Genomic DNA, 19244 nt, shown 5'->3' with positions numbered 1-19244 from the left:
ATGAGCACAGGGCCCCAGCACGCACCGGTACCAGTTCTGACAGGGTTCCACAATAAGTGTGTTTGGCTTTAGCAGATATTTTTCAAAAGCAGAATATATATTTGATGCTGAGACCCTCAACCTCCTATAAATGTCCCAGCTTTGGCAGATCTAGAAGAGAAATGGATGTGTAGATTTTTGCTTATCAGCCTCTGTTTAAGGTGCATAGAGAATAGTTTTGATTTGAAGCCATGTTTGTTTTCATGCTGAATATGTGTTAAACCATATTTGAAATATGTGTGAACTTCTTACATGAGACGGCAATTTTCCTTTCAAAATTAAGGTGGTTAAATTGCCAAGTACAGCACTTACTATGCTCTGTCAGTTATGACCATATATAGTCAGAAGTGTTTGCCTTCCTTAGCTTTAGGAGGATTAGTCCTAAAATCCAAAGCAAATTTCTACCTTTAGGGAATAGGTACTTCATTGTACAAGCTTATTTTAATTGCAGTTCTAGCCTTGTCAAGTTGTCACTTCTCAATTTGATTTAACCCCCAAATTTACCACTTACAAGAATTAAAAACAATACATTAGCAATACTTTCTACTTTGGTGTTCATTCTAACCAAAACAAAATGAGATGCACAGAAAATGTGAGACTGGATAGCCATTTCTAAGCAATACTAGGTTTACAACATAATATATGTGTATGCACTATTAAGATCTGACTTTAGAGGACCATCTTTATTCACTGCCCTGAAGGGCAGATCATTCTCATGAGATGGGAAATTTAGATTAAGCATTATGCTTGCAGCTCTAAACCACAGAATTTATAATATAATCCTAGTCCTTTGACCATAGCAGTGCTGGCCAGTTCAGCAATTTCCTGGGCATAGGTCTGGCAGCTGGGCCTTGAAGAAGCCTACCGAAAGCTATCTCTTCCTGAGACATACCTGAGATACCTGTGCATGCATAATTAAGGTTGTTTTCTTGAGTAGTGTTACCTTGAGTTTGACAACACTGAATTTAACCTACCATCTTATAGCCAAGTCAATCAGTATTTTGAGATCTTTCTAAAATTCTTCGGTCCATTTTAATAATGCTAAGTAAATTTCCTGAATTATCAGAACATTTTGCTACCTTACTCTTCTAGAAGGATATTGAACAGTCAGGAGTTCAGCACAGGTTTTGCTAGAACTTTACAAGCAAGCTCCTTCTGTTGTTAAAACTGACCATTCTATCCATCCTTTTTCTCTTCATTTTTAACCAGACATTATTCTACAAGAAAACTTTCCAGTTTATTTTCTTTCATCAGTTGAAAGCAAATTGTTGAAAATTTGGGGGGAAATTTAAATACAGCATAGCAAATGGAATTTCTTTATCCATGTGTTCATTAACTTCTTCCAAGTGCTCCAATAGATTGTGGGAAATGCTTTCTCCTTACAAAAGCTATAATGGGGCTATTACTCTCTAAATTCCCGAGAACTTTACTTTGCCTGAAAACTTGCAGCCTTTGGTTCTATCAAACATGTTTTTATCTGTGAAGCACTGGCAACACACTAGTTGCTGTGTAAGATCTTCAATTGGAGACACAAAAATGCTTTTCTTCAAGTTAAAGTAGCGATTATTCCTTTTAGTTCTTACAGGCTAGGATATGCCATTGACTGCTAACAATGGAGAAAACAAGATGCTGGTGCTTTTGGAGATTCTTTATCCATTAAATAATAAAAAAAAATCTGTTAAATAACTTTTTTTTTTTTTAAATAGGAGATGCATATTTTTGCAAAGCAGGTATAAGCTGTATTATATTTTACTGCTGTTATACCTCTATTTCTATTAAATCCACAGTTCATTTAACAAAAATCATGACAAATCGGGAAGCTGGAGTCTCCAAGAGAATAATAGTATCACTGCAGTGACGCTGTACAATTCAGGCTGGTCAATGTCAGTCATTAATAGACAACCATTTTTATTAGTTAATGCTGACACACTGGGATATGACAGGTAACTTGATGCAAGAAAGTAAAAAAAAATAAAATAGCAACAATTTGCATGACAGGTTCATGCTATAGATTCATGAGGAAGATTTTGTCACCTAGAGCTGTTACTTTTTATGTCATTAAATAGCAAAATACTAACTCAAGCAGTATTTTTTTAATCCTACACTGACAACTGGTGTACTCGAAATGAAGCACTACTGATGCTCCTCTTACTCTCATTAAACATAAACCAATGCTCAGAACACCCACTTCACTGTCCATGAAGATGACACAAATATAAGGATGAACCAATAAGCTACATGACTCTGAATGGATCCAGTGAAGGATGGTAAAAGTTAACACCAATACCTGAAAAGTTAAAGATTAATTTATCTTTTCATTTCTCCTAAGAACCCCCACCAATTCAGTTGAAGATGGCACAGTGATAAAACTGCCTTGAAGGTTTCTTTTACAGTCTCAAATATAATGATATCTGAAATGCAACATATCAGTTTTTACCACAAAATAAATGATTGGTATTCCAGATTTCGCTCCTAGACCAAGGTTATGGGGACCCTTGGCTCTTCCAACAATAAATGCCTCCAGCAGAACAAAAATATTTATGCAAAAGGAAACAGAAAATGACAATTAGAAAAAGACCTTAGTCTGGTTTACACAGATAACTCTTCAGATGTAAAATAGAAGAGCAAAATATGTCACTGATTCTCACTATTAGTAGGGGAAGGACAAACTATTTTAAGAAAAAAAAGAATTACCGTAATGGGAGATAATAATAAGCAGAAAGCACTGGGTAAACATGTTACTCAAGTGTGTTTAATGTGGACTTCTATACTTTATTTCAATCCACAAATTAAGCAAAACCTCCAAATGGTTTAAACATTGCCTGTAAATGTGAGGATTATGCCTCTGCAAACAGAAGAAAAAGATTTCTTGTTATTGATGATGAAGCATGTCTGATTCTGCAGCATGAATATATAGCTTTCATTTCTTCTGTTGGTTTGTCTCCAGGTAACGTCATCAAAACAAACAGATGCAAAATTGAAGGCATGCAGAAAACAAATCTGCTTTAGACATCTGTACTCTTGTCTTTCTCCAAGCACCTCATTTTGTGGAATGAGATTACTCTGGCTGCGCCTAGCATAGCGTGGTATTTGTGCTGAACATAAACCCTGACAATGGCATTACAAGTGACCTCTGATATTGAAGTAATTAATGATGATACATGCATCAGTTTCCCACCATGCAAGCTAGACGTCAGCCTATTTCTTCATCTTATTCTCCCAGCCACCCACACATCCTTGCCCAGTTTGTTCTCTCAAGGATACCCCTCTTCTGATAACAGCGAATTTGTTTTTATAGGAGCTAGTTAGATGGGTATGGACCATCGCTTAGCGATCTGCTATTAAAGATCCATCCATATTCAACATACGAAGGTACACACAAAATATGAAGGTTTCTGTAGAGTGTTTTTGCAAAACCATGAAACACTAATGATAAAATTAGTGTTTCTAATTTTCTTCTTTGTAAAGAGTACGTAAAGTGATTTTGTAGAGAGGTGGCTGGGAGACAGAGCTTTCCTTCCTGTGAGAATCCTCTGATGGACAGTCAGGGGTATTTCCTACACTGAGATGGCTTTGACAAGCTGACGCTTCCAGCACAGGACAGGAGCATGTGGAGATGGCAGCTCAGTGAAACCAGATTAGGTCCTTTTTATATGGTGTTGTGTCTGAAACGGAACGTTGTTATTCATGGACTGATCTGCTTAGTTCTCATTTCACGATTTCTGCTTTCTGTTCTTTGCATAGAAAGGATATTCCCTACGCAAAGCACAGGAATTAATGCCTGGGGAACTGCAACATACAGCATGCTTAAAGAGGAATCTATCCAATGGGAATTAACAAAATTAAAGGAAGATAGAACTGATCTAGGAAGTCCCTAAACCGATGAGGGCTAGAAGCTGGAAAAACAGTGGGAAAATTGTCACTTAATGCTAGTCCTTTTCTTACACTCATTCACTAAGCATTCACTTCAGATCACTGTCACAGGCAGTCAACTTTCATTTGACCAAGCATAGCTATTCTTATGCTCAAAAAGAAGGATGTGTATAAAATCTCGTATCTTCAAAACTGTAATCAGAAAAATCATTTCTTCTAGCATTCATGATCCATGAAGTGAATGTTTCTGCTATGTTCTGTGCTGAACTCAGTAACATTAATGCTATTAACATTCTTAGGCATGTTCACAATGCTTTTAATGGAACTGGCCTGGAAAGAGCACCTCTGGTATGAAGTGCACTGTTTATGGATCCTTGTCATTGAAAAATAGGACTTCCAATTATCTGGAAAAGTTTCTTTAACCCAAGACATGCCAATTATATCCATTATATTCCTGATAAATGTTTGCTAAATGCCTTTTTCAAAAGCTCCAGTAGTGAACATTCAACAACCCCATTCAGTGTCTGAATAAAGTCTAACCTGAATCTTCCTTGTTCTGTTTTACTATTTCTTGTCCTTATTCTACCAAGAGGGACAACAGTGTACTCTTTTTGCAATAGCCTTTAGTGTATCTGAAAACATATCCCTTGTCTCCATTCAGTATTCTGTTTTCTAGCTAGAGATGCCAAATAGCCACTATTTATTACACCAAACACACAGCATAGTGCAAAGCTTGAAGGAACATGGCTGTCCTAGCTGTGCCGGATACTGGGAGAACAGAGGCACAACTCCTGAATGCCAGGAACGAGTTCAGAATCCTGAAAATGGTTAGCCGAACCTTGACAATGAACTACCATATGGCCAATCTGCAGTGACAGCAGAAAACTACTATCGTTCTATACTGATTTGAGAAAGGACAGACATGCCATGCAACTGCCTAACACAAAATGCTTCCTCTGAGTTTATACCCTTACTAAAGTTACAGCATTCAATAGTTCACTGATAAGCATTACCTTAATTTTACTGTATTTTCAAGCAGCAATTATGACTTTTTTTAAATAAAAGATTAAATTATATTGCAGTAAGGCGTTAGGAGAGTTTTTCAAACTACCTTGCTGACCTCTCACACAGAAATGTATTAATCTGCGAAAAAATGATTTTTACATTTCAAGTTGGAACCATGAAAAATAACACTTTTGCCAAATTTGAATAGCAACATTAAACATTTTTATATAACTCAGAGCCATTAAAACAGTGCTAAAATTAATCTGAATAAAAAGGAAATTATGGAGTAACACTGAAATACTTTACACAAGAATTAAACCACATACTTATCATAGGAGTTAAATTCATAGGGGCTTTCAAGTTGTACTACAAAGTAATTGACATGTGATCATAGTTACACATAGGACATTGTTGGAGTGAGGGAGGGGACCCCGGAGTAACGATGAGTCTCAATATGAGTATGGTCGTTCTCCCTTTATTAGAGCTTACACAAAGTATATATATCATCAAGCAATACGCATGCGTTAGCAATAGTTACATGATTGGTTACAGTCTCTGTCCATACGTATAAAGCGGATACATGATTGGTGCAAAGTTGCTGATTGTGCTCCATCGACATTTATGGAACCGAGTTCCGTCCAGACTTGTTTACCAGTTTCATGAATACCTTCTTTTGTAGTGCTCAAGGCCGCTATACGGCCAGTTCAGCAGGCCTCAGCAGGTTCGCTTGCCTTGGCCTAGATTCCTTCCTCTACCCCGAAGACGGGATTGCTCATCCCAATCAGATCATGCCCTCTCTCAATTAACCATTCCTCCACAATTCCCCCTTCTTGTTTGTGAGCAATCCAGGCTTGGTTCACTACTTTCAGCAGAGCGTTCTTAAAGCAGCTCAGGACTACGCATAAGCACAAACCGACAACTATAAGGATTAGTAAAATGCGTAAGCCTTCAGTAAGTAAGCTCGTTAGCCATTGTGGTAGAGTTCCAAACAGGTTAGTTAGCCAGTCATCGAATAGCCCATGGTGCTGACGGATCTTGCCGGTATGTTCCTTCAACCACTGTAATTGTTTGTGAATTGATTCACCATGATTAGACAAATTCATGCAACACATACCTTCAAAATCCTCACAACCGTGGCCTTGAGCTAATAGCAAAAAATCAATTGCAGCTCTATTTTGTAGAATAGCATGTCGCAAACTACCTTGATCCTCTAAGAGGTTCTCTATTATCTCAGTGGTGACGTTAGCTTGCTTCTCAGCCCAGCACGCTAACCGTCCGATCTGATTCAGGGCGTTGCCTGCCGCTGCTCCAGGCACGAAGAAGGACAAAAACACTCTTTCAGTGGGACTGCGTAGGGAAACTTGATCATTACAATTAGGTGAAAGCCCTATGGCTGCTCGTTTACTGCGGACGGCGGTCCCATTCCCCGTAATATGTTTCCACCAATTTTGATCCGGTGCCAGTAATGTCAGCTTACCAAGATAGCAGGGACCACCCATTACCCTTTTCGGAATTCCCTGCCAGGCCCTGTCACCACATATCAAAAAGACGTCTGGTGGCAAGGCCTTTGGGGTACCATTGTTCCAAATTAAGTGCCCTTTTTTGGCCTCAGCCCCAAAGGCTCCCAGCCCCTGGCGGCTGGTGCCATTGGTGCCACAGAAGGAATCACGGTTTTGATAATCATAATAGACGGCTGTTGGGGTGACGTTCGTCCACCCTGTCCAGTTAAATAACTGGTAAGGCTGCACGTGTCCTCCAAAATAGATACAGGTTTGAGTCCAATTGCCTGACGTGTTCCCAATTCTCATGGACCCCAGCAGGTTTAGCTCCTGTGGGTCCCATGGCAGTGTTCTGTTTAGGCCTGCAATGAGGGTGGCACTGCAGTTAGCAGTTGACAGACTGCCGCTGCAGCTTGCCGTGCTGTACTCCTGGAAGCTGTTGACATTATAGCTGGGGACCCCTATTAGACAGGTTCTAAAAGGTTGGGTAGCAGAAGCTAGAGACAAACAGAAAGCGTGTTGCCCTGTCTTATTCGCCCAGGTAACCCACATGTTGTGTCTGGGCTCAATCTTGTAGAGCGCCATTACCACTGGGAACAGTATCCCCAGAATCAGGATTTTCACCCTCTTGTTCGGTTGATGAGTCATGGCGAGTCAAGACAGGCTTCACGTTCTTGCTGGGTACCCACACTGGACCACGATCTGTGGAAACACACATATAACCTCGACCATTAAAGATAACAGGGGCGGGCCCAGTCCATATTCCGGAGGCTGGGTCCCTATACATTACTTTAAACTGGGGTAACGTTGTTGTACTATTGAATTTAAGCTGTTGATGGTGAATGATCACCGGGGGCTCCTCACGGTCGCCCATGAGACAGAGATAATTCAGGGTGAAGAGTGCGCGGTGCAGCCTCTGCTGTGCGTCCGTCTCCTCACCTTTTTGTTTTCTGAGATAGTCTTTTAATACTTGGTGGGTACGTTCTATTAACCCTTGCCCGGTCGGTGAATGTGGAATTCCGGTGACATGCTCAACTCCCCATCGAGATAGAAACATCCTAAGCTTTTGACTGACATAGGCAGGTCCATTATCCGTTTTTATGCGCTCAGGCACGCCCAATATGGCAAAGCAGGCCAACAGATGCTTGCACACATGCTGTGCCTTTTCTCCGGGTAATGCAGTTGCCCATATCATTTTCGAAAAGGTATCAATGGTTACATGCACATACCTTAATCGGCCGAACTCGGGAATATGTGTGACGTCCATCTGCCATAATTCTAGGGCTTTTAACCCTCTTGGATTTACCCCAAGCCCAATACCCGGGCCGTGGTTCCCACACCTTGGGCAAGCCTGCACAATACCTCGGGCCTCACTCTCTGTCAGGCCGAATTGCCTTTTTAAGCCCTTGGCATTGTGATGAAACATGTCGTGACTTTGTCTAGCCTGTTGAAACTTGTCCATAGGGGGTAGATGACACGCTGAGCTAACCAGGCTGTCAGCGAGCTGATTGCCTTGGCCTAGCCCCACGTCTAGCTGGTGACTACGAATGTGGATAACACAACAAGCTGCTGTTCGTTGACCCAGCACAGAGCGCAAGGTAATGAACAGACTTCCCAACCGCGGGTTGGATGTTTCCCTTATTAAGGCATTCTCCAGTCGTGGTACTACCCCTGCTACATACATGGAGTCAGTCACTACGTTTAGAGGGGTATTTAACCAATGAGTTAGAGCCCAAACTACCACAGTTAATTCCAAAGTCTGAAGGGAATCCCGAGGCTGTCCCTCCATAACGTGCTGTTTCCATTGTTCACCTTCTTTTATAGCGTCCTTGATAAAACCACTCCAGCGGGACTCCCTTGGAAGTCTGGCGAGGGGATTCATTAAGCAGGGAGGTACTCCTCCCTCTTTCTCTTGCGCCTGCAGCTCCACTTTTTTCAGGCGTTCCGATAGCTCCTGTAGCACTCTTACGGTTTCTTCTGGTGACGGTGGTACTTTATTTCTGGTGCCAGGCGTGTTGTCCCCCGAAGACTCGCTGGACGAAAGCAGCGGGGGGTACTCTGATGGAGTCTGGCGTGAGCGGGTGGTCTCGTTGAAGGAGGGTAGAGGCGGCCGCTGAGGTGGCATAGGCAGCGGCAACGGTGGATGCAGGGGACTGTTGCTAGGCAGCGGCGGGGGGGGAGCACTAGGAGGGGGTCGGCCCTCCTTTCCGCCCAAGTCTCTGAGGTCAGCGAGGGGCGCGGCCACCGCCCCTCTTTGAGCCTCCTCCGGGTGCACTTCCGCGTTTGCCTCAGAGCTCGGACCAGCCGGCTCTGGGGAAACCTCCGCTTTCTGGGACGCAGCGGGTGACGGCGCTGACGATGCCCCCCCCTCGGAGTTCTCCCGCGCCCTTTGCAGTGCCTCCCTGACAGACCGGCTCATTGCCGTTAAAGTCTCTAGTACGGTGTTGCAAAGTGCGCGAACAGCTTTCCCGTCCCTCAGTTCCAGCTTTTCCAGTTTTACTGACAGCTGCTCAAACATTTTTAATAGTTGAGCCGTGAACGGCTTTGTCCCCACGGGGGTGGTAGGCGAGGCTGTGCCTGACGACTCCGGAGATAACAACGTCAGGGGCTCCCGCCATGGCCTCGGCGGGGCTGTGCTGCCCTCCCCCGGTACGGGCGGCGACGAGGGCCCTGGGCACGGCGCACTGCCGGCTCCCTCGGGAGCGGACGGAGGCAAGGGCTGCGGGGGGGGCGGTGGCGGAGGGACCGACGGTTGAGCTCGCACCACCTTAACCTCCTTCTTGTCCTTGTCTCCACCCTCGATGGTCTTATGCCACATTGTTTCTCCGAAATCTCGCCATTCCGATACGGAAAATAACAAGTGTGTATCCGAAAAAGGTTCCCATTGCTGCCCCAGTTTAATCAACCTCTGCAACTGCTTCACCGGTGCGTCAATTCCTCTCTTGGAGAGTATACCGGCTAGCAAGGTGGCCGCGGCATCTGCTTCCGTGCCGCTGTCTGGGAGACGGGGCGCGACCCCGGACCGTGTCTGGCGGCAGCCTTTTTTTTGCCAGCACTTCCCCCAGCCCCTTCTATCCCCCACTCCCAGTCCTCTCGCTGCTTACCGCAGTCACGGACCATCAGCCGAGGTCAAGCCTCTTGGTAGACGCGGCGAACCATCCTCTGCTACCAGATGTTGGAGTGAGGGAGGGGACCCCGGAGTAACGATGAGTCTCAATATGAGTATGGTCGTTCTCCCTTTATTAGAGCTTACACAAAGTATATATATCATCAAGCAATACGCATGCGTTAGCAATAGTTACATGATTGGTTACAGTCTCTGTCCATACGTATAAAGCGGATACATGATTGGTGCAAAGTTGCTGATTGTGCTCCATCGACATTTATGGAACCGAGTTCCGTCCAGACTTGTTTACCAGTTTCATGAATACCTTCTTTTGTAGTGCTCAAGGCCGCTATACGGCCAGTTCAGCAGGCCTCAGCAGGTTCGCTTGCCTTGGCCTAGATTCCTTCCTCTACCCCGAAGACGGGATTGCTCATCCCAATCAGATCATGCCCTCTCTCAATTAACCATTCCTCCACAGGACATGAACAAGTATGTGGTACCAAGTTCTATTTACTAAGCACAAGTTTTTTGTGGCTATAGACTTGGGCCCCTGCAGGTGGAGGAGATTTGCATGGTTGTGGATCTATTAGTTATATCCTGTACTTCCAGCCATTGTAAATGGTTATAGCACAGAGCACAACCAATCACTTATTTAGGCATGTAAAAACAAAATGAGGGACCCAAATGGATTTCAAAATAACCCTTCTTATTTTCTACTGAATACTGTACAATCCATGCACCTCTCCCTTCCTCATGTATTGCTAGAAATATTTCTTTAAAGAATATAAGAAAAGAAAACTCAGCAGCTTTCCAGTTATGTTAGGAAATTTGCTAATCAGGCACCATATTTTGTGAAGTTCAGCTTGATTTCAGATGGCTACAGACAGCTTCCCCTTTCGAGTTCCTTGGTTTTATATTACTTTGATCTGCCTTTACTACAATATTGGGGGAGCAGGGAAGGGTAGGGGTGTTGTGGACTGGAAAAAAATGTACCAGATTTAAAGAACTTACTTCCGTGGCAAATGCATTATACTGTAGTATATCCCCTCCTTTTCACTAAGCTCATTTTGGAGGACATGCTTGTTTCTGTCACAAGGCAATATTAGTACTAGAAGAACTAAAAATTTTGAAAACAGAATAGATGAATATGTCTTAAACTGGTAATACCACTATTTCCAGGAGCTGTCAGCACTCCCAGGAAAGAAGAGCAAGACAAAGAATATACATACTAATGCTGTAAAATGAGGTTCACCACTTGAAAAGCGTATATTCTGCCTCTGTACTGGAGTAACCCAGCTGGTGGAAATGCACATTCTCACAGTCAAGCTGGCTGGTGGGAATGCTAATTTCACAGCTGCTAATTTCACAGGAATTTTCATTGATTTCTTTTATAACTTTTGTTAAATCTTATCAGTAGAGGTGAAATATCTGGATTTGGACCAACCCCAATTTCTGACTGTTTTGAAGATCTGAACTGATTCTCTGAATTGGTCACAGGAACCAGATGACGGTATCTTGTGTGTGTGTGTGTGTGTGTGTGTGTGTGTGTGTGTGTGTTAACTAACTAGTGCTAATTTAAAGGCAGTTCATGACATCTGAAAATTTGTTTGTTCCAAAAAGTTTGAAAAAATATTTGAAAAAAATACTTTCTCTTGCAAGTAGAACTGGAAAGACAAGATACAGTTACACTGAAAGCCTGCATTTTCCTGGCTGATCTACAGTGGAAATCAGTGGGATTACAACATCAGTGTAATTAGCATTCCTGCAAGCCAGCCTGACAATGAGAATGTTCATTTCCCTCCACAAAGAAGAAGATGTGCTTTTCAAATGGCAAATCTCATTTTGTAGCGTAGATACCCTCTTTCTGTCTTTGTGTTTTGTTTTATTTTCATTAGAACAGCAACAGTTCCCAGAAATGACAATATTACTAGTTACAAGATGTATTCATTGAAATTGTTTAAAAACTACTAGCGGCACTAATATGAATTCCACATTGTGATGGAACACATGTCCTTTGGAAAGAATTAAATATATGGGAATATACAATATAATGCTGAAGTGATATTGCTAAATATGAGCTATAACCACAGTAGAGAACATTAATTGAATGTAAACAACTGTTATTTAAATCCAGCTATCCAGAAACTGCAGCTTTCAGCCTCTAAGCTGTTTCCATCTTCTTCTATAAAATGTCTGACTTACTAATAACTGTAAATTCAGATATCAGAATTTAGATCCTGTTTCTGCAAGCCATTTGATGTAGGTATAACCTTATATCCTTGTAAAGCAGCTTTCAGAATCAGAGCTTGAAGCCATGTTAAAATACAGAATTAATTTAAAGGTCACAGACTTTTATTAGGGTGGAAGAGATTCAGAACAAAGATTCACAAAGTAATCTTTGAATATGTGCAGTAAAAGAAGTCTTTCATTACTATAGCTGTGTAGTAAAATGAAATGTTGTACCTGTGACTCCATGAAGTATTTTAAACATAAATCAAACATGCATATATAGAGATTTTCTATCCCATTATTTTTTTATCAGCCCCTCTTTTCACCATAAAGAGGATACTATTCCAAAATGTTTATATAAAGAAACAGCTAATCAAACAATGCAAAAATAATGGATAAGATTCATCCCATCCATCTTCAACCACCTTAAAGTTAGGTCTCTATTCTGAGCTAGTTGTTGCTCTTTCTATTACCTGTGGAAAGAGCTGGGCATCTCTAAACCGTGATTTCCATTATTCGATCTCTGAAGTAGGTGTTTGAGATAGATGTGATCCATCTTTTCTGTTTCTACTGATCAAGGAGTGAGCCTAGACAGTTATCTTCAATTTAGCGCCTAACTTTAAGAGGCTAAAGTTAAGCGAAATGAGTCAGACAAGTCTTAAAAACACTGAAAAGAGATCACATTAAAAATATATAATGACACATTTTCCTGCAAAGACATTTACTAGACGGTTAATATAGTGGGACTTTACGGAAAAGATCTTTTAAAAACAGATGCCAAAGAAGAGATGAGCATTACAGCAAGCAAATAGTTTGCCAGATTTTTGATTTTCTGTTGAAAAAGACAATAATTAAAAGTTGATGTGACAATTGGTATATGTAATTACTAAGTAATTCGCATTGAAATACACATACGAAACCTCAGAAAGCTATTTGCATAGAAATACCAAGTGACTCCTTGCTCTGTCTGTGTTATATCTAAAGTTGTAACTGCATATCCTTTTGAGATCAGGTAAATCCTGCAAAGGCAAACCAACATAGTGGACCCCAACCTGTGTAGAAATAATCTGACATGGTTCTGTTGAATTCTCAGTAATATTGATTTATAGTGGCTGAGGATTTGGCCCCAAGTAGCTCACTTTATCTGGTAATATACAGTACTACATGAAATAATAATAATAATAATAATAAATAATTTGCTCATTGATTTAGCACTTTTTCTGCCTGCAAGCCATTCATAAGCAGAACACTGTACAACTGCTTGCTGTTCATATTTTTCTGGCTAAAGTTAAGTATAAATACCTTCCAGTCACAGTTAGTCACAGTCTATAAGACTGACGCCCGACATACAAAAATTCTGTTTGGTTTCCTAGACCAAATTAAATTTTTGCTGTTAGCTGCATGGATAATTAGTACATTTAAGAAATCTGAAGAATTTTAAATTCTTCATTACAACTAAATACAGCAATTACATATTCATTTTCAGAGGAAGGTAGAGTTTGACTGTTGGTCAAAGAGACTTATTTTCCAGAAGATCCTGTTTTCTGCATATGTATGTAGACCATACGTGTAAATGTATAGGCTGATAGACTGAAGAAGAGATAAAGTCTTAAATTACTGGAAGAACTGTATATTTTTTTTTAATATTCAGTGTACTTTGGTCACATTTGCACAAAGTAAACATACTGTTTGGAGGTATTATGACATTCCTATTGTGAAGGACTGAGTCACATATCCCAGCTCATTCTCTGATTAGTTGTCTCATGGCTTGGCTTCAGTAGTCCAGGAGCACTGATTAGCAATGTTTCAATACAGCTGCACGTAACATAGATACATTAGGTATATTCCTACAGATATATTTTTTGAATGAAATGGCCTCTGTTTTTAGGGTTTGTTGTTGTTGTTGTTGTTGTTTTTGTTTTTTGTCAAGGACATTCTTAATGCCATCTCATCTTCTCTCAGGATCATGAGAGCTTCTTTTCTTTTTCCTTGCTGGCAGCTCTTGCTTCATCCCATCTCTTAACCCATCACTTTTAAACACAAGCAAAGCCTAAGCTTTTACAGTCCCTCCTACACAGATATAGATTTTCACTTGGAATGAATCCTAAGCAATGCAAGAACTCTGTACAAAACAGTGACTTTTTAAACACAAGAACTCTGAAAAACTCTAATATGAATATAAAAATCACTGTTTCCCCAAAGGGATGATGAATACTACCACATCTACATTAGCTAGAAATCTGGTAATACTAATCGGATCTTTATCCATACCTAAAAATCTCTAGCTCAACTGAAGTGGTGCTTTAGACTTGAGCTATTCAACCTTCATTGTATGGATTGGACTTTGAGGGTTGTGATGAGCATAGTGTAGTGGGGATACAGCTGCAGGCCACAAGCTCAACTTCACACTTTTTATCTGTTGCTATTTTAATTATTCTGCAGCTAATCAAATTATTCACTTACTCTATGTAGTTCAAGTGGTTTTCGCACAATCCAGTGTTTTGATCTGAGTGATACTGAGTAACATGGTTGTAGCAACTCATGTTAATTGTTGTTTTGAAGACTAACCCCACCGGCAAGGTCGAATCAATATTTGTGTTTCCCCTGAAGGAATTTAAAATTAATCAGTACTTCCTGTGAGACATGGGAACAGACCATGTGTCCCTCTTTCTAGTCCCTCACAGTGTGAAATAAAACCACAGAAATGAATTTACAAAACCTCACTTTACTAGACTGAAGTCTAGTATAAAAAGACTCCTATTTCAGAAGACTTGTAGTACACACAATGTCAGTTATTGTTTCTGATAGCAGATAAAAACGTAAAGTCACAGGGGTTATAACTTCCCAGTGACTCTTAACTACACAACAAAATAGCACATTTTTGCCTGGCCATGGTGCATCTATAGAGCCATTCAGTTCTGAAATCTGGTTAATAGCACACAAAGCATTTATCTCTATAAGCCTGCTTCACAGAATTAAAACAAAACAAAATGGATTTTCCTGACCTACAAACATCTTAATTATTATTGCTATTATTTCAGAAGTGTGATTCAAAATACATTACTTGGCACTAAGGTGAAGAATATGATTAATCTTGTTTCATGTCTCCACATAAAATAGCGTATGTCAAAGGCAACATCTTTACCAATTTGCATCAGCAGCAACTAATGAGCACATAGACACTTCCAGACAAGCAAACTTTTCAAATGATGTTATGCTGAGTTTCAAATCTCTAGGAGCTGACATGAAAAGGAAGTGATTAGTTATGTTCCATGCAACAGAAGACAGCTTTTCAGACAGTAATGGGAAAAATTGCTACCTATTTGCTGATATGCACCAACAGATAAAATGTTTTTGTGCTGATGTAGCATCTCAGCAAATAGCAACACATTATTCTGTTATCATATTGGTCAACACACTTCATATGTGCAAGCAATGTCTTTCTGAACTAATCAAATATAAAGAAATTGAATATTATGTTCTACTTCTCAATTACTGCTAAGTGACTATCATGTGCTTCCATTACCAAATATTCTCTTCATAATTTTATCGTTAGGTTGCAAGATTCAGTCTTGTCTACTACTTGGTCTACAAGTTTTATGCTGGGGATAAAGTATGAAAATAAAGTTAGGCAATTCTTAGGTGGTCTGAGGATTTTTTTTTTTTTTTAAAGAAGGAAGCAAAAGGATTTTTGTAGTTCTTTTGTCACCTAATAATGACTTGCTCTTTTCCAGTGTTAATGTGATTTCATTACTTAGTGCTGCTAGAAATTTTGCATAGATGAAGAAGCTAGATTCAGAGGCTCTCACTACAGGATACACTGATAAATCAGTGCTCCACTCTCATCTACAAAAAAGTTCTTGGTCCATTGTGGGAACTACAAAAAGGTGAGTTTACTTCTATGCTTTGTAAGCTTCTGAGTCTATAGCTAAGAACAGGATCACTAAGTACCTAAATAAAGACAATCTGTTGGAAAAGAGTCAGCATGGCTTCTGTAAAGGGGAATCCTGCCTCACCTGTTGAAGTTCTTTAATGGTGGCAATAAACATAGGAATAAAGGGGATTCAGTGGACATAGTATACTTGGATTTTCAGAAAGCAGTGGGGAAGATTCCACATCAAAGGCTATTGCCAGGGATTGAAGAAAAGGTCCTTTTATAGATCGAAATCTAATTAAAGAACAGAAACTTTTGAAGATGAAGTGTCAGTGATGGGATCCCCTGGGATCAGTGCTGGAACCAGTATTGTTCAGCTTCTTCATCAGTGACTTGGAGAACAGTGTGAATGGGGAAATCAACAGGTTTGAAGGTAACTTTCTTGATCAAATGCCACTCTGATGGTGAGCTCCAGAAAGACATAAAAAATTGAGTGAGTGGCAAAAGGGGGGCAGATAACCTTCAGTGTACACAATGGGAAGATTAATACATCTAGGAAAAAGCTTAAACTGCGCCTACACAATACTGAACTTGGAAACGGCAGTTACAACTCAGAATAGAGATCTTGGAATAATCGCCAACAGTTCTCTGAAATCATCGGCTCAACATGCAGCAGCAGCCAAAAAGTTGACACAAAGTTAGGCATTTTGAACAAGACAGAGAGTATCATTCTGAAGGTATATGAAACTGGTATGATCATACTCTGTGCTGTTCCAGTCTCTGGAAAGAGAGAGTGGAGCTAGAAAAGGTGTACAGAACAGCAATTAAAATGATCAAAGAGATACAGCATCTACCTTATGAGAAAAGAAGAAAAAAATTAGGACTTTTCAGTTGGAGAGGAGAAGGCTGAGGAGGGGTATAGTTGAATTTAACAGAAACATGGAGGTGGTAGACAAGGTGAATGCTGTACTGTTTATCAGATACCACAATACTAAAACTAGAGAGCACTCATTGAAATTCATAGATCAGCTTAACACATATAAAAGAAAATACTTCTTTGCACAGTGGGTAGTGAGCTTCTGAAGCCTGCTGCCCTGCCACAAGAAACTTCGGAGGTAGGTTCAACAGGTTCAATAAGGGATTAGACAAATTCATATGCAATAGGTGCATAGATGATACTAAAGAGAATAGTCAAGGATGTATGCTCTAATATTCCTAATATAAAAATTGTGAATGTGGAGCAGATACAAGAAGAATAAATGGAAGAAAGTGACCAAGAGAGCACAAGCTCCCCTTAAATAGCATTTGTCATTGTCACTGTCAGAGTCAGGATTGCAGGCCAGACATAATGCTGAACCATCTGACCCAGTATGATGTTTTTTATGTTCTTATGAAATTAGCAACAAAATGCTAGTGAAATCTAGTTAGGAATCCATTACGTTATTCATGTTAATAGCCTATTTAAAAAATGAGTCCCCAAGAAAACACACTGAATACATAATGAATAAGTACAGCAGTTCAATTAGGAATAGAAACTAGACTTGAAACAGCTACTATTTCAGAAGGCATCTCCTTTTAATATAGTTTATAGGCTCTTTACTCAGCATTCTGTAGGAAACCTAATTATCCAATAGTTTAATATTACATGGAAAGAAAAATGTTTGTTACAGGATTGCCAAGAAAAGCGTAGTATTTTTTAAGCTGACAAACTAACAATTAATACTCCCTGTCCTGAAAATCATCTAAAATAAACTTTGTCAATGAAGCCACTAGAAAGCTGTGACTTTCCTATTGCAACTGTTTAGAGCAGAGATAGGACATACTAAACAACACCATCCAGTCACCAAAATCCAAGTCTTTTAGCATTTTCCTGTTCATTCCAACGGAACTTTTAAAATACTTTCATAAATAAAGATTTGAATTTACTGTGGATAAAATCCTCTTACCTTACTTAAAAATTGTCTAGACATTTATAAAGTTATAGACTGATTAAGTAACTTACACTTATCTCTATGTAAAGAGATATATTCACAAAACAATATACTATAAAGTTAAAGGGAAAGTTACTTATCAGTAATACGTAAACTAGCACAATTCTGCTCTCAGTGAGAGCCAGGAGAACCCACTCTGCTGACAACACCCATATTAAGAAATTACAAATAAAGCTGCATACAAAAGCACTGCAGTGTAATTACCACAGACAAGTTGTCTGATTCTTTTGATTCAGTAAAGCAGCAATTATACTAAACCTTATGTTAACAATCTATCTACAACAACTTCTCAAAAAACTTTACTGCTATCGCATAAAAATTTATATGTTTCAGTTTAAATTCACAATAGTTCTATATCCACAGTGATGGTGCAAAAAAACTCATATTACCCTGGAAACATGTTAATGCCTTATTTGTCTACGCTTCCCTATGCGAAATTTCACGTGAACTGAAATCTTTCGGATAAACATGTGCCATGGAATTGCAATGTTGGCAGCACTGAGGGATGCTGACCTACTTAAAACTTAACAGAACTGACAGACCAGAGGAATTTCTGTGTTTCTCAACTTTGTCTTGCACAGAGCATCTAACCCCAGTAACACAAAACAAAACCCACTGCAAGGTGGAATGTGTGCACTTATGTGCAGTATCTCTTCAGCAAGCATGCATTTGTGTCTGACAAAATCAATAAGAATAAACTGAAGTTTGGAAAACAGAGCAGCTTGAGTTGAGGGCTTCAGGAGGTGTAAGTGTAAGTGAACAGGACTAGTATGCATAAGAGAATGATTCAGATTTCTTCCTTACCTGATCAAATTTGAAATCACACATTATTCATATGCCCACAGAATGCCCCAGCCACTGGTCTATTGGGAATTATGGGTTGGGACTCTCACAGTGTCTTCTCATGAAGATGTTCTACTATGCACAAGAAAGTACTAATTACATCCAAGACCAGAACCTGCTTTTCCCTAGGCCCCATCTTTAGGCTATGCATGTGCAGTGACCTGTCTGCCTCCCTGTAAGGAAGTACCCTTTTGTATTATATCCCTGCCTATATGATGGGACCTTCAGGCTGGTGCCCCTAAGGTCTAGAGAGACCTTTCACTCTTTGAGGGGTATTTTTGAGTCTTACACTTTTTCCTCAAATATTTTCATACTGACTAACTTAGGCAACTCCCTACACAGCAAACTGACTTGGTGAATTCTTTGGGGTCTATTTCTCCTTCTACTTTGTACAGGAGGCAAAGGTGACACAAATGTCATTGGGATGCATGATGACTGCCAGCAGGCTTTCCATAGGGAATCAAACCCCACCTTTAGAATATATCATGGTGTCTGAAATTAGGATTCTGTCACTAAATATTAATAGTGAACAGGATCAAAAACCAGAATTACCTTACTGCTGTATCAGTCTTTAAATCAATGTGCAGTTGGTGTTGGAGAGATTTAACTTCTTAGGTTAAGGGACTAACCATGCTGCATTTCATTATTAAATAATATTTTACTTCCAACAGCTATGTTTGCATGTCTAAGACTAAAGCACAGCCTTTCAAGGACCCCATATAATTTGCCCCCCATTTTACTTGCAGAGAACCCAGTGGGAGTTCTGACGTTGACTTCAGTACAGA

At 40.1% G+C, this 19244-nt stretch overlaps 2 protein-coding genes across 3 annotated transcripts in view; both read right to left on the bottom strand.

Annotated features, from left to right (window-relative positions):
- EDIL3 (EGF like repeats and discoidin domains 3) overlaps positions 1–19244 on the bottom strand; it is a 263073-nt gene that overhangs the window by 81206 nt on the left and 162623 nt on the right. The window lies entirely within an intron of this gene.
- Positions 4665–9150, bottom strand: LOC136995350 (fibrous sheath CABYR-binding protein-like). The gene is made up of 3 exons (XM_067315926.1): positions 8229–9150; positions 7108–7118; positions 4665–4778 (listed from the first exon to the last, which is right to left on the bottom strand). The coding sequence occupies exons 1-3, from the start codon at positions 8932–8934 to the stop codon at positions 4665–4667; spliced, it is 831 nt and encodes a 276-aa protein (XP_067172027.1). The 5' UTR covers positions 8935–9150.

This window comes from Apteryx mantelli, chromosome Z, assembly GCF_036417845.1.
Source record: "Apteryx mantelli isolate bAptMan1 chromosome Z, bAptMan1.hap1, whole genome shotgun sequence".
NCBI classification, from domain to species: Eukaryota; Metazoa; Chordata; class Aves; order Apterygiformes; family Apterygidae; genus Apteryx; species Apteryx mantelli.
Note: the sequence above shows the minus strand (reverse complement) of the source record. Positions and strands in the feature narration are given on the sequence as shown.

Excerpts from the sequence above, each read along its gene's own strand:
- LOC136995350 (XM_067315926.1), bottom strand. The coding sequence starts at position 8,934 with ATGTTTGAGCAGCTGTCAGTAAAACTGGAAAAGCTGGAACTGAGGGAC.